The 14,874-nt window shown below is 39.3% G+C and overlaps 1 protein-coding gene across 2 annotated transcripts in view; it reads right to left on the reverse strand.

Annotated features, from left to right (window-relative positions):
- The window catches only part of KCNC1 (potassium voltage-gated channel subfamily C member 1), a 126,143-nt gene that overhangs the window by 12,644 nt on the left and 98,625 nt on the right, over window positions 1-14,874 (reverse strand). For both annotated transcript variants that reach the window (XM_063289386.1, XM_063289387.1), the window contains exon 2: window positions 5,796-6,729. In XM_063289386.1, coding sequence (XP_063145456.1) covers window positions 5,796-6,729 — 934 coding nt within the window. The remainder of the gene's footprint in view (window positions 1-5,795; window positions 6,730-14,874) is intronic.

The raw sequence follows: 14,874 nt of genomic DNA on the forward strand, positions 1-14,874 counted from the left end.
AGTGAAGCAAATAGATTTGAATAACGCCACAAGGTAGAGAGCTGCTCATTTTCCTCCTTCCCAGTTTCACATGGGTGACTGACATTCACATTCATGAATTTCCAGTGTCAAGTAAATTACATAGCTGCCAGGCTTTCATTGCAACAGAGAGTGAATGATTGTCCAATCTTGGTATTTAAGGAACTGAAACACAGTTGCCTCTATTTATTAGTCACACATGAGTGAATCCAGGATTTAGACATTCCTAAACAGAGATAATATTGTATTGCTAAAGCTAGAATTTCAAATTGGGATGATCATAAACAGCATAATCATTGAACTATTTATTTTAATTATAGAAACATGGAATGTGTTGAAGGACAGCCAGTGTGGTGTCATGGTGAATGTGAAAGTCTAGAATCCGGAGAATTCAGGATCTAGTTTACCTCAGATAAGGTCAATCCCTACCTTTTAACCTAATCTCTTAGTAAGGATAATATTGGAGGAGCGAACGCTATGCATACTATTTGAAATCATGTGTTTTAATAAAGAAATGTAGACTTTTAGACCATTATATTGATTCTAGGGAGACAAATTAAGTCAAGGTGGGCTGAAATGTTCCAACAGCAATTCGAGTTCAATGCAAGTTTGGGGAAATAAATAACCCTTCAAACTCTATTCAATTTCTACTTGTGTCTCTATCTCTGACATAGCAAAAGCGACAGCCAAAGTAAAACTGACTTTGCATTGAAATCTGGAAAAATCTCAATTTTCCCTGTCTCAGAAGAATCCAAAATAGCAAGATGTCAGTGTTTATGCTTTGCTGTTTCAGTTCAGAATGGATCCATCCCAAATTCTCCTTTAAGACGTGAGTCTGCATCATAAACCCCATATAATAAAGCTGCATCCCTCAATCATGTTCTCCTCCTTAACCTCATAATGCTTTAGACTTCTTATTGTATGACATCAGGCAATCACACAGTGAGTTTCTCCAGCCTCATCAGTCTCAGCAGAGAAATGTCCAATGTAATGCTAGCAAGACCCCTAAAAAGTGTTCCTCAGTATAACAGGCTCAAGGGGGAAAGCTTGCTACGTAAACCCCATTTTCATGGCATACCCATGGAAACGTAATGTCCTCCCTCACTATGTTTATATCCTTCTCACTGGTCTATGAGGAGCTGAATCACAGTTATGACTTGATCATTGCGGCAAACAGTGTTAAATTAAGTGATTGAAACATATCGTGCTTTTTGTTCTTTTTCATAAATAAATGGCCTGTTAACGTGAAATCTCTGGTGATTTTTCTCTCTTTCAGGGAAAGGTCTGAAACGCAAATTCTCTTCTCTTGGTTCTGATAAAGATAGCAAGAAAGGTAAGGGCTCCAGTCCAAAGAACATAAAAATGGTGCTTCTGTAATGAGCCCCAGATTAAAACAAATACGTATTTGTTATATCCGTTATTTAAGCCTGTTATAAATCTGAACATTGGAATGGCTTCATTTTGCCTTAAGTCTGGCATCTGTGTGGGTGTGGGATGAGCTGGGGTAGAATGATCATTTAATGGATAAAGTTTAGGGTTGTTTCACTGGAACCTAGGAGTCAACTTCTGCTAAGCATAACCACCGGTCCTGCTTTGTTTTTATTAAATGGGAGAATTCCACATCGTTCCAGAAGAACTTCCAAGCTCACCCTGGATATATTGGAGATGGAATCTGAGGCCTTCTGCATATGAAAAGCACACTTTACTCCTAAGTGATGACATGCCGCAAATGTACTGTTCCCTTTGGGTTAGGTAATGGGAACATCACTATACCCATGGACACTGCCACTAGACTCCATGTTCCACCAGTTTTTTGTGTAATTAAAACGGTGGGAAGCTGTCTTGCTGCAAATCAAACACCATACAGATTTGCAAGAGTGCCTATGGACTCACATGGGTTCTGCAGGCATTCTTAGAAAACAATAATGGCGGGTGGCTGCTGAAGTTCCAGGAAGAAGGCAAAGTAATATGAGATTATAGACTGCGTTTTGGAGGTAGGGGGAAGACAGTTTGTTAGAGCAGATGGCAGGGAGCACCATCACTAGCCTGCTGTTGGATACATTAGTGTTTTTGACTGAACAAATCTATGAATGTGAGTAGGTAGGTGCTTTTATGGCAGCCATTTTGTGAAAGTGCTCACATCAAGCTCGGAAAACTGCAAATATGCTCACCAGATACAATCTTGCCTGACTTTTACTGCATTCAAATATACCTCGCTGGCTTTAGTGATTTTGCTTCTGTGCAACTAAGATCAGGAATCACTTTTCCTTCAATAAGGCAAAACAGTTCTGTTAAAGTAAACTATCCATTATGAGGTAGGTAGTGCAATCCTGTAGTGAAGCTGGTTATGCAGTTTCTAATGAATCCTCAAAACAAAGACATCTAGACCATCCTAAATGAAGTTGTGTGGTGCTTAGGCTCATATCACCTTAGTAGAATCAGCAAACACAACGTATTATCCACTATTATACCTTTACTACATTGTTAGAGTTGGCCCGAGCCTGAGCATGGTATTTACCCCAGCTCATCTGATAGCCTAGAAAATGTTCCCTACTTCTAACCATTGGAAAGTTGCACCAAGCACAGAGCCACATCAAATGTTTCTCCCAGAATGACGACAGCTAGGTACCTGGTGCACAAATGCACCCATTTTACTCTTCTCAGTAGCTTTTTAAGCACTCCAAAACTCTTCAGAAGAAAAAAAAAAAGTGTCTCTTCCGTAACATGGACTGTAAAAGCTGGAGAAAACAGATACCTGTGCAAACATGTAGGAACTGGAATTTACTAGTGTTGGCAATGACAGCAGCCATTAGAGGGAGATTTAAATGAAATTTGGGATATCTTAATACATTATTTTAAAATAATCTACTTTAAAAATTTCCTACTGCACCAGAAACTGACTACAGCTGATCAATATCTTATTGCAAGGTGCACATAACATTAATTAAGTCTGCCTCTGAAGCAGCTTGCTTCCTTGTATTCTATACAACAAGGTAGTAGCTGATCACTACATGCTAAGAATTATAACAAATTTGTAAAGAAAGCATGTTCAGATCTGAAGATGAGAGTAACTAAAGTAACCTACGATAGAGAGGGCATCTACAGTGCTTCTCAGATGCTATCTATTCCTTAGCCACTGATAATTGTGTGTTGGTTGTGATTCTCTTTGGTTTCTTCTCACTTCCAGGGTTGGGATATCTAAGTCCTGGGACTGATACTTAGAAGCTTGAGTGATGATGGCACTCATACACAGGAAATAGGGCATACATTATCACCTTGGAATCTCCAGATCTCTTGATTCTGAAAATGACAGAACCCTCCTCAACTTCTTACTGCCCTCCCTGCCAATTAAGTATTAAACATTTGCTTCAATTGTACTGAATAAATGACCAGGTACTGTAATCCAACTCTATTAAACAAATTACAAATGGGCTCTTGGAGCTGATGAAAAGCAGAAACAAACGGTTGGCATTAAGGCTCATGCATGCAAGCTGGCCAATTGTTTTCTGCACATAATCTTTTTCATGTATAGAACCATTTGCACTGACACCCTAATGTGAACTGGCTGCATAGAGGTGCTAGTCCAGTCATAACTAGTACGAAATAGCTGCTTGGCTTATGTCATATACAGTCCAGTTCATTTCATTCTGCACAGAATTCTACATGTAAGAAGAAATAGATCAATGATAACAGGTGGCCACAGAACCTTTTTACCCACATGGGTCACATATGATTTTAGAGCCTCCATGAAAACCAAATGGTTCTACTCTGGACTACAGGCACCCAATATGCAGGGACATTGTTCAGCAATTGGAAGTATGCAGCATACTGCTTCGTAAGCATTGTTTTATCGTCCCTGTGTTACAGAATCATACATGTACTTCTTTACTCATGAAGAAGTTGCATTATTCTTGGTGATGACTTTGTGATAAGCATTTGCAACCTGAGAAGAATGGGCAGAGACAAACCATGTAGGTATGTGCAAAGGGTAAAACAGTAACGAGGCAGTCATTTGCATGGATTGTGGCCAGCCTGGGGCAATGGAAGTCTTCAAATTAAATTAAAAGATTAAAAAAAAATCCACAAGGAAAAACAGAGGCAAAAATGAAAACTTTTACCCATCTGGATGGATTTTCAAGTTCCACAAAGAAATAACTGAAAAGTTCTACTATCACTTCGTCATCTCCTAGAAATTAGCATTTGGCACTGGTGAAGCCACACACACAAAGGAAAGTTATACTTCTTTTGTGTTCTTTCAATAGCATCCACATGCATGGCTATGAGATGGAAAGAGAAGAGTCCTCACCCACATGGAGCAATAAATTAGATTTTCCACAAAAGTAAATAAATAAATGGTACTGCAAGACCATCATAAGCTCATCCTTTAAACAGGTTTCTTAATCACTAAAGTTTAGCATGAACTGCTGTATAAATGACTTTTTCTCAATATATACCAATCAGAAGTGTTCCCCGCCACCCAACACTTAGGCTGAATATTGCACATGGCTTGCAACTTACGTTGATTTCACCAGCCAAAATAATTTGTGTTTATTTTCCTTAAAATTACATTTTTTTCCACAGAATAGGTCAATTATATTCCATGGGTAGAGGTAGATTATGGGGTTGAACTAATCAGATCAAAGCCCTGTATGTTTGTGTGCTCTTTGAGGAGTCTCATAAAACTGAGATAGTCCCATAACTGACCACTAGCCATGGGATATTATAACATATTCCATGATGACCAGTATTCTTATTCCCCAACCTCTATGTTGAACCAATGTGAAAAATAGTTTTGTCCAAATGGGAATATTTTCTTATTGCTTTCATTTATCATTATCATTATCATTATTGTTATTGTTATTTTAAAAGATACCCTGTGAGATTATCGCTCAAGGCTCTTCAGAACAAATCTGCCCCAAATGGCCACCATGCTCCCCTTTTTCAATCAGCCTTTTAATAGTAGATGGTTGAAGAAGCTGTTGATTGTAGACTAAGTTTTCATGAGAAAGCATTGATGCACCTTGTGGTTTGAATTCTAAGTGCTAAGCTTCTGTATGATTCTACTATAATCAAATGGGTTGAAGTGCCTGCCACAGAACGAAATCCTTACATTTAGCTTTGTTCCTTTCCAAACCTCATCACAGGTCTTTAAGAAATCTAAGCTGTCATTCTAATGAGTAATAACCACTTGGGGGAAAAAAAAGTGTTTTCCTTATGGATCTGCATGTAGATATAAGTTACTGTTTACGTTGTTCCTCTAACCCCCCCCCCCCACCCCAAATCCATGGTTTCCTGCAACTTTAGAAGTAGCTAAGAACAAAAGGGGAAAGCTAGGGGAAAATGTACGGTACATTTGTGTTTTCTTTCCAGGGCAAGAACTGTGCCCTTGGCTGCTAATACACTAGGCAGCAGACAAACTTTGAGAACCATCCTGAAATAGAAACGTAGTCTGTCAGTGAAAGTTGTAGAACTCTACAAATATGCTTCTGCTCAATCTAGTTATTCCTTCAGATCCTTTAAGTATCCTGTTAAACAGGATTGATTTGAAGGCTCCTAACAGACCTGTGCACTGCTAAGTTTTGCTTAACAGGGTTTCCTGTTCGTCACCTGTCCCTGCAACCTGTATGTCCCACACATGATTCCATATGCGGTCGTGGGACAGTAATGGGGTAACGTGCTACCCATTGGGCTAAGAAAGCAGTCTGACTGAATCTTTCAAGCTCTAGAAAGGACGGAGATTAAAAGTCAGATGGACATTCCTCTAAGAGGTTTCCTACCTGCTCTGTTAATTTCTAACATTTCTTCCTGGGCGAGTGGGCATGTGTCGCTCTGAGTACTGTGGTGTGGAGAGTTTATGACAGATTTACAATAATTGGGGGATCCCAGCTGCGGCGGCCGTGGGATATGCTTCTTTTTTTTCTTTGGTAGCTTCTGCTTAGCCATAGCTAAGGAGTAATACATTCCAAAATTGTTCACAATGACGGGTACAGGCATGGCAATGGTCAGCACACCCGCAAGAGCACAGAGGGCCCCCACCAGCATGCCTGACCAAGTCTGAGGATACATGTCTCCGTAGCCCAGGGTAGTCATGGTGACCACAGCCCACCAGAAGCCAATGGGGATGTTTTTAAAATGTGTGTGTTCGCTGGCACTAGGGTCATTGGGTTTAGCACCTATTCTCTCGGCATAGTAGATCATCGTGGCAAAGATTAAGACGCCCAGTGCCAAGAAGATGATGAGCAGCAAGAATTCATTTGTGCTGGCACGGAGAGTGTGACCCAAAACCCGCAGTCCTACGAAGTGGCGGGTCAGCTTGAAAATTCGCAGGATTCGCACAAACCGGACCACCCGCAAGAAGCCCAAAACATCCTTAGCAGCTTTGGAAGACAGGCCACTGAGTCCAACCTCCAGGTAAAAGGGGAGAATGGCCACAAAGTCAATGATATTCAAGGTATTTTTGATAAATTCCATCTTGTTGGGGCAGAAAATGACCCTCATCAGAAACTCAAAAGTAAACCAAATCACGCAGACCCCTTCAATGTAGGTCAGGAAAGCCTCCGTCTCGGTCTCCTGATAGACCCGCACCTGGGTGTCATTTCCAACAATTTCCTTCTCTGTCTTGTTAACGATAGGGTTAAATCTCTCATGGGTCTCGAGGCAAAAGGTAGTGATGGAAACCAGAATGAAGAAGAGGGAGGCAAATGCGATATACTGTAGAAAGAAAAATAGAAGAAAATAGTTAGAGAATAAAGTCTCTTTGGGAAGGATAGAAAGATCACCACGCATACAGAGATCCATTTGTGAGTCATTAAAGAAAATAAGGCTGGCACAAACACCTGAATGCAGATTCTTGGCACTCGTTCAGTAAAGTAACCAGGTCCTTGCCTAGTTAATTTAGGAGCAAAGAGAAGGCTCACCTATGGTTCAGGAAACATCTTGGGAATCTTCTTGTCATTCTCTTGTATGGAATTTATTTTGTAATTTCTCTTTTTAAAAAAAATTAACATGCTTACATTTTGCCTCAAAGAGGAAAGTGGATCTTGTTTTGGCCACTCAACATTCTGGAATCATAAAAGGAGGTGCTGTATTAAATGCAAGAAAGTGTTTTGCTAAAATATATGGTGTGGCATGATCATTTTTAGATGACATCAGTGAAAAGAGCCAGGCCAACTGTTCATTCAGTGTGGTGGAAATTCCCAGCGTTCATCACTGTATCCCATGATAACTGATGCTACTAGAGTCAGTAAGTTTCAGCACTGAGGAAAAAAAAGATATTAAAAGTTATATTATTTTAAGTCATAGCATTGTTTTAGTTTGGGGATCAGAGCATTTTAATTGTTGTACACCTCCTTGAATATTTACATATGGAGCAAAGCAGCTCATAAACTTAATAAAAAAAAATACACCAATGAATAAAAATGTAGGCAATATTTTTTTAAAAAAAGGGGGAAGTGATAATCACAGATACAACTAGAAGAAATGTCAGATAATTAACTAAGTTGTCAGACCCTTTCTTGATCTGATGTTCTTCAGATGTATTTGAATTTCAGCTCTCAGAATTCCATTCCAGCATGATCATAGTTATAGTCCATATGCATTCGGCAGGCACGATGTTGGTAACATAGGTATGAAAAACAAGTGAAGAGTGATATCAGATATCATGATCAAGGATTTCAGGATAGAGGGAGGATCCGTACGCTAACAAGACTGGTTTAGAACACGGCGTTGGATACTTTATGAATTTTTCTTTTCACTTACAGAACAGCTGAAGAAACAGCCAGTGAAAATGGAAGACGCTTTGGTAAATGTCAGTATGCACTGCCCTTATGCTGCGACAGCGCAGTGAAAACATCCTGGTATTCCAAATTGGATGTTTTCATACATTTTTTTTTCTTTTCTTTTTTTGGACAAGGTTGCTGACATGTTTTAGATTATAATGTTGGAAGTAATGTTACGAAAATAGTACTTCACGTGCTTAAAATCCCTGCTTTTCGGTTCTTTTTTCCCACTTGTGCTGTTTCATACAAATGACCTAGTGCTGAAATGAAGCCCTTACACTGCGAAGCCCTTATTCCAGTGAAGCTCAGTTAAAACCAAATTTTATTGATTGGGTCTCCAACCAAATCACAGGGTTTTATAAGTAGAAAATCAGCAATGCATAACTTATTACTACACAAGTCTTGAATGTGACTAATGTCAGGCGGATATTTAAATAATTATTTAAAGCTCAGGAATAGATACTGTATTTATTAAGAATCTCTCTGATTATATGCACATTGCTTTCACTGTCCCTATTTTTCTGATCTCAGAAGTGGGAAAAGACATAAATGTTTTGGGAAATAGTTCACCACCACTACTGTATTCAGAAATCACTTGATCTATTCAGGGTCTTGCACTGTTCAGTCTCCTGAAGGTGGTGACGTTCTTACGAGGACACCAAACTTTCGAAGTAATACACTTCTGTTCCCAAGGTCTGTCCTTAAGTCGAATTTGTATGTGAGCCGGAACAGTGTTACTGTATAATACTGTACAAATAGTATCGTCTCATCCCCATGACATCGACCTGTCCCACCCGGTCATGCAGAGAGGGCATGTTATGGACCCTGTCTGTAAGAGAATGCCATCTGGAGGGGCCCAGGAGGCGGGCCTTCCCTGCAGCAGCTCCCGCCCTCTGGAACACTCTGTCCCTGGAGGTGAGGCAGGCCCCTTGGCTCTGCCGTCTCACCAGGGGTGGGAAGGGTAGTAGTTATTCTTGGGGGTGGCTGGTGCCTTAGAGCTCTCCTCACTGAATTAAATCTTTTATGGCCACTTGGATTTTATACTCTTCATAGCAATGATACTTCTGAGGAATGGTACATAACTAAAGGGATATGAGACAACTACGTACTTTTTTTTTTCAGGAAAGACATATCCTCTTTTATACTTATGAGTCAGAACATCATCATTCCAAAATCCACAGCTGAACAATATCATGATCATGATCATGATCATCATCTGGTTCATTGTTCTGCTTAAAAAAAGGCTGCATTTTATATCACAGCTAAGGAACCAACATAGGACCAAAGTTTCCCAAATAAGAAAAATAATTATTCAGTCTTAGCTAATCATGCAAATGCCTCATCTCCAATACTTCCTGACCAGATAATGGATAAGAGAAGCACTGTCATGGCAAGATTTTCTTTCATTACCAAGAATAGCAATTTTCTAGTGTGCTGGTGATAAGATGTTGTGGCTGACAAATGTTTCTATCCCCTTCCACACCCACCCTAAGCCGACCCACTGTGAGAGCTATGTGGTATGCAGTTGCTATGGTCACCAAGGCATGTTCATTGAATAACACCAATGATTAAATATTAGTATTGGGCATCAGCGTATTCAAAGGTCTTTACACCTTTCCTAGCCATCAACTGTAAGTTCTTAGAGAGCTCCTCAGTCAGGGGAATTAAGTGTGGAGGAAAGGGCCTTGACACGGTTCTCTTCATCTTAGAGTTCTGTAGCAAGCCATTTCCTGCCATCAACATCCTATCTGGTAGTACTTCAGTATAATACTGAGGGGTACTCAAGATTTACACAAATGTGAATAATGTGTTTGCTAATGGTGACAGATTATATTTTTGCCAGATAAGAGGTTCTCTTCCCAGATGATTGGCAAGAATTTGCTTCAGAAATTTCTTTCAAAGGAAGAGAGAATTTCCAAGAAATACTCATGTTGTTCCTATACTTACCGGTAAGATAACTAAAGTGTCTGTGTGAATTTCCTGCTTTTCTTTGTAAAACATTACGACTGTCATGTTGTGATAAAATCTCAAGTGCAGATCTTATGAGGGAAGTCCCCCATTGGGGTCTTTTTAAATTGGGGAGTTGTGGAGAGCCAGGGAGCCTTTTAATCAATGTTAATATACATGGCAGAAAACGGTAATGCTGGGAGTTGCATTCTCAACCACCGCTAGTGAAAACATTACAGAATGTGGCCTTCAAAGCTACTACAACCTATGCTATTCAGATATATTGGTTTACCTCCTCCTCATTTCTATTCAGCTGCTCTTATCAGGGTTAAGGCCTACCATTAATACTAGCAAAAACAAGCTCTAGCTACTGATCAAGTTCTTTTGTCCACCTTTACCAAGAACCAGCTCAAATAGAAGTCTTGTATATAGTGATAAGCCTGAGGAAGCTACAAAACCCTTCTTCTGCTGACTTCCCTGCTCCATAGATGTCCAGCATCTAATTTGAAGACAGAATTGGTTGTGTGTGAAATCAGTTGAAGATTGAATATGGTGGAGTTGATGATTTGTGCTTAGCCAACTGTAGAAAAACAATCAGGTCTGATATAAAGTGATTCTGTGGTATTGTAGGAAATATATTGGTTTAAAACCAACCTTTAATCAAAACTTGTTGGGCTCATCTATGTCCTTAGATTGTGAATAGATTTTTCAGGATGACCTAAACCCTGTATTAATTAACCTCATGGTTGATTTTTCCCACAACTTCTCATTCAGGATCACCGTCCTTCATCTCTGTAGCCAAACAAGATTAAGCGGTAGCAAATTTCATAACAGATATGACCATATCTACAGTTAAACTATCAATTTCATTAGAATATTCCAATGAAATGAAAGGCAATGAAAGCCTTTTTCTACAAAGTGACGTGCTAGGCACATTTGCCAAAAGGCTGTGACACCAGTAGGGCAACTGGATGTCCCTTCTTTTGAAAATCAAGCTATAACATGGATTTTAGCATCAGATTTTCAAAACTGGCAATAGGCAAGCAGGGAGAAGCAGGGAAGAATTTGCATCCCTGGATAAATAATGCAAAATGTAATGTTTTGAAAGGAGAGTTGATATGCATGCATAATCTCCAATTACAGCTGGCAGCAAATTGTAATGCAGATAGTTCAATTGTGCTATTTTAAGAGAAGTGGAAAGCGAGGCTCTCGCTTCCCCTGTCAGGGAAGTATATCACTGCCTCTCTCCTATCACCTTCTGATTGAAATAGCAAAGGATGACAGTGCCTCATCTTCTGCTGACCTTTCTTTGGGATTCTCAGAATGGCCCTCATCAAGGCAGCTTCAGTAACTCACTGGGTGTAGCATCCTGCTTTATGTTTTTAAAAGATGCATCCCAAAGGCCCAGAGATGTGATGATGCTGAGCAGCTGGTGACCTGTGAGGGGACCCAAACACCTTCTGCTCCCTGACAATTTCCCCAGATCAGGAGCTGAGGGCAAAACATGCAGAGAAGAAGGGCAGCAGATGCTGTTCTTTCTTTTTGCCCTGTTTATTTGGATCAGCAGGACTCTGAACATGCCAGAGTGTTCCAGTATGGACATAAATATCTTGGGTGTGATGTTCTTAAAGAGTTTTTTGTTCAGGTTTGCTTGCATACAGCTTGAGGGGATTTCTATTTTTGTTCTTTCCAACCCAACTGGATGTTGGAAAGAAGTTATATAAAGAGGTTGGGGCTCTGCCTGTCTGCCTGCCATCGTCAGATTAACTTTCCAAAAACAGAACAACAGAATAGAACAGGACCAAACTTGGGATGGCAAAAAAAGTCAGCAAAAGAAAAAAGTGGTTTCCAGCTAGGCTAGATTGTGCCAGACACTGCAGAGAGAGAGAAGGAAAACCCCTTCACCTCATCCTTATGGGAGAGGCAGTTGGGAAGTGGCTCAGAATGCTGCTGACTCCTCCATTCTGCAGAGAGCCAGTTTGGTGTAGTGATTAAGGCACAAGGCTAGAAACTGTGAGTTCTAGTCCCGCCTTAGGCACAAAGCCAGCTGGGTGACCTTGGGCCAGTCTCTCTCTCTCGGCCCCAGGACGAAGGCAAGGGCAAGCCACTTCTGAAATCTTGCCAAGAAAACTGGACAGAGTAGTCCAGGCAGTTGCCAGGAGACAACAATGACTCAAAGGCGCACGCGCGCACACACACACACACACAAACAGACCTCCATTGTAAGCCTCCCTTCCTCCTAGACAGTGCACATATACATACAGACACATATTGATGCAACATAAGGGGAGAGCAGAAACATTTTATTAGACCGTCTCTCACACACATAGATATGAAAAAACCAGCAACCCATACATACCCATCATGATTAAATACTTACAGACCTACAAAAACAGACACACACGGCATGCATACGTACACTCTGATTAGTATCTGGGGAGAAAGTACACCCACCTACCCACACACACACCATTACTTGGTTGTTCAGTTATTTCCAACCCTTTGTGTCCTGATGAACATCATTTCACCAGGATTGTCTTTCAGTAATGACTTATTTGAGGTCTTGTAAGCTCATGCTTGTGTTATTAGTGATGGTATCTAACTACCTTACCTTCTGATTTTTCCAAGCATCAAGGTCTTTTTCAATGATTCTTGTCTTTACCTTACATGTCCAAAATATTTAAGCTTTAGCTTCATTATTAGTGCTTCTAGTAAACAATATGCTTTTTACTTCATCCAGTATTGAATGATTTATTCTTCTTGTAGTCCATGGTACTCTCAACCTTTTTTCTAGCACCACAGTTCAAAGGCATCACTTTTTTTCCTTCAGCCTTTCTGATGGCCTAGCTTCACAACCACATTCTACACATAAGAAAATCAGGGCCCTGATAAAACATCCCTTTCTGTCAGTGTGATGTCTCTACACGTTAACATTTTCTCTAACTGTGTCATAGCCTTTCTTCCAAGGGGCAGATGTCTCTTTATTTAATGGCTACAGTCACTGTTCCTGAGAATTTCTTAGCCTAGGAAAATTAAGTCTGTTATCACTTCAAGTTGTTTGCCACCTATTGGGTGGCATTGCCTATTGACATAAACTTGGGGTTTTTTTGCTTACATTGAGCAGCAACTGACTTCTTTGTTCTCCTCTTTCACTTTCTACAAAATATTCTTCTTCACCTCCAGCTATCAAGATGAAATCTGCAGCCTATTGGAGGTTGTTGAAGTTACTTCTAGAAGTTTTAATACCTGTTTCAATTTCTTCTGATGAAACATTTCTCATTATATACTGGTTGAGAAATGCATATAAACAGACAGCCTTGGCACACTCCTTTCCTAATTTTGAACTATTTAGTTGCTCCATATTCCAGTCTGTTATTCCTTTTTTAAAATATAATTTTTATTAAGAATTTTGATTACAGTAGTAAAAACTAATAGAAGCTAAACTTAGAGAATAGAATAGAAAAAAAGGAATACAAAGTGCAGGAAAAGAGAAAAAAAAAGGAAAAAAGAAAAGAAATATATAAAAAAGTTACTTCCAACCTTCATCACAACAAATATAAACAAATTTAGTAACTCTTCACCCCCTATAAAGTTACAAATGGATATCTCTCCATCCCATACCCCATCCCCTATCTAAAGGCAAATCCATAAAACATCAACTTTTCAATCCTGGTGTCAGCAAAAAGTCCATAAAGGGTTGCCAGAATGTGGCAAAAAAAAAAAAAGTCTTATTTTAACCTTGATGAAATAATCCAACTTTATATTCTTTCCTTTTACTTCTAACAGTCTTAATCTTTAATTCAATCAAATATTGTCATGGGGTTTGATTTCTCTTAAATTCTTCTTGATCCCATCACACAGATTTCTTTAAGGCTTTAAACAAGCCTCTTTTCTAAATCCATTAAGAAAATATTTTCATTCTTTTGGTTTATCATTTGTATTTCCCTTTTAATTTTTAAAACTTCAGCCAGTTTCTTTTGTATATCCAGTAAAACATCCCTTTTCAAATCATTCTCTTGGCCTGTCATTTGTAGTTCCACATTCTGTATTTTCTCTGCCTTGTCAGATAAAATTTGTTCCACATCTGTCATTCCTTCATTAACATCTTTTGGACATAGCCTATCCATAGAAGCAGTCATCATTATTGACAGTGCTGATATTGTAGTTACTAATTTCTGGCTCCATTCTTCAAAGATCTCCTTTAATGTTTCCGATGTTATAACATCTTGTGTCATTCTGTAAGTCCCAGTATTAACTGATATCAAGAACAGGCTTGTATTTTTTTTCCCCTTCTGCTTAGAATCTTTAGTCCCCTCTAGTATTCAGTTTCTAAAATCATAAAGTAACTTACCTTTGTTATGACTTACAATGGCCAAGATAGCTAAAATAAATCTGTTTCCCATGAGAAGCTATTTATTTTTTATTGTTAATTCCAAAATCTTATAGTAAAGTCAATATTCCAAATTTATCTGGACTCTTAATCCATTTATAACTTTCTTAGATCAAAATCTTATTTACATAGGTTTTTGCTGTTTATTTCAAATTCTTTAAGTTCTTAAGCTTATAATTAATTTTTCTTTTGTTCAGAGTTGGAGATAAACTCACCCAATGACTTTTCAAACTTGTTGTTCTGAAGGTCTCTAATAGCTTTAAGACAGTTAATAGGTGATTTCTGAAAGTGGTTAGAAAGTGAGGCTTGCGAACTTAGTGCCCTCTAAAAGGGTCCCCTGTGGTTGTGAGCATAACGGCTGATCCCTTCGTCTCCTGGCACTCAAACCCATGGAAAACTGCTGTCCTGGGGTCTCATGAGAAGCAGCCACCAGGAGCACATGTGGGCAATTTCTCAACCTTTCCTTTTCCAGAGAGGTTCCAAGGAACCAGTCTACTCACCAGTTCTTTGGTCTTTGTCACAGTCGTAGGCTCTGTGGAGACGTCTTCAGTTTGCCATACCTCCCCTGAATATCCTCCATTCTGTAATTCCTGGTCATCATATACATTTTCAATAGGCAGATGAGGTGGTTCAGTATACTCATGTTTTTAAGGGCTATCTATAATTTGTGGTGGTCTACACAATCAAAAATATTTGCATAATCAATAAAATAAACAAAAAAGTATATTTCTGATAGTGTAT

The sequence above is a fragment of the Candoia aspera genome, chromosome 1, assembly GCF_035149785.1.
Source record: "Candoia aspera isolate rCanAsp1 chromosome 1, rCanAsp1.hap2, whole genome shotgun sequence".
In the NCBI taxonomy this organism is placed as follows: domain Eukaryota; kingdom Metazoa; phylum Chordata; class Lepidosauria; order Squamata; family Boidae; genus Candoia; species Candoia aspera.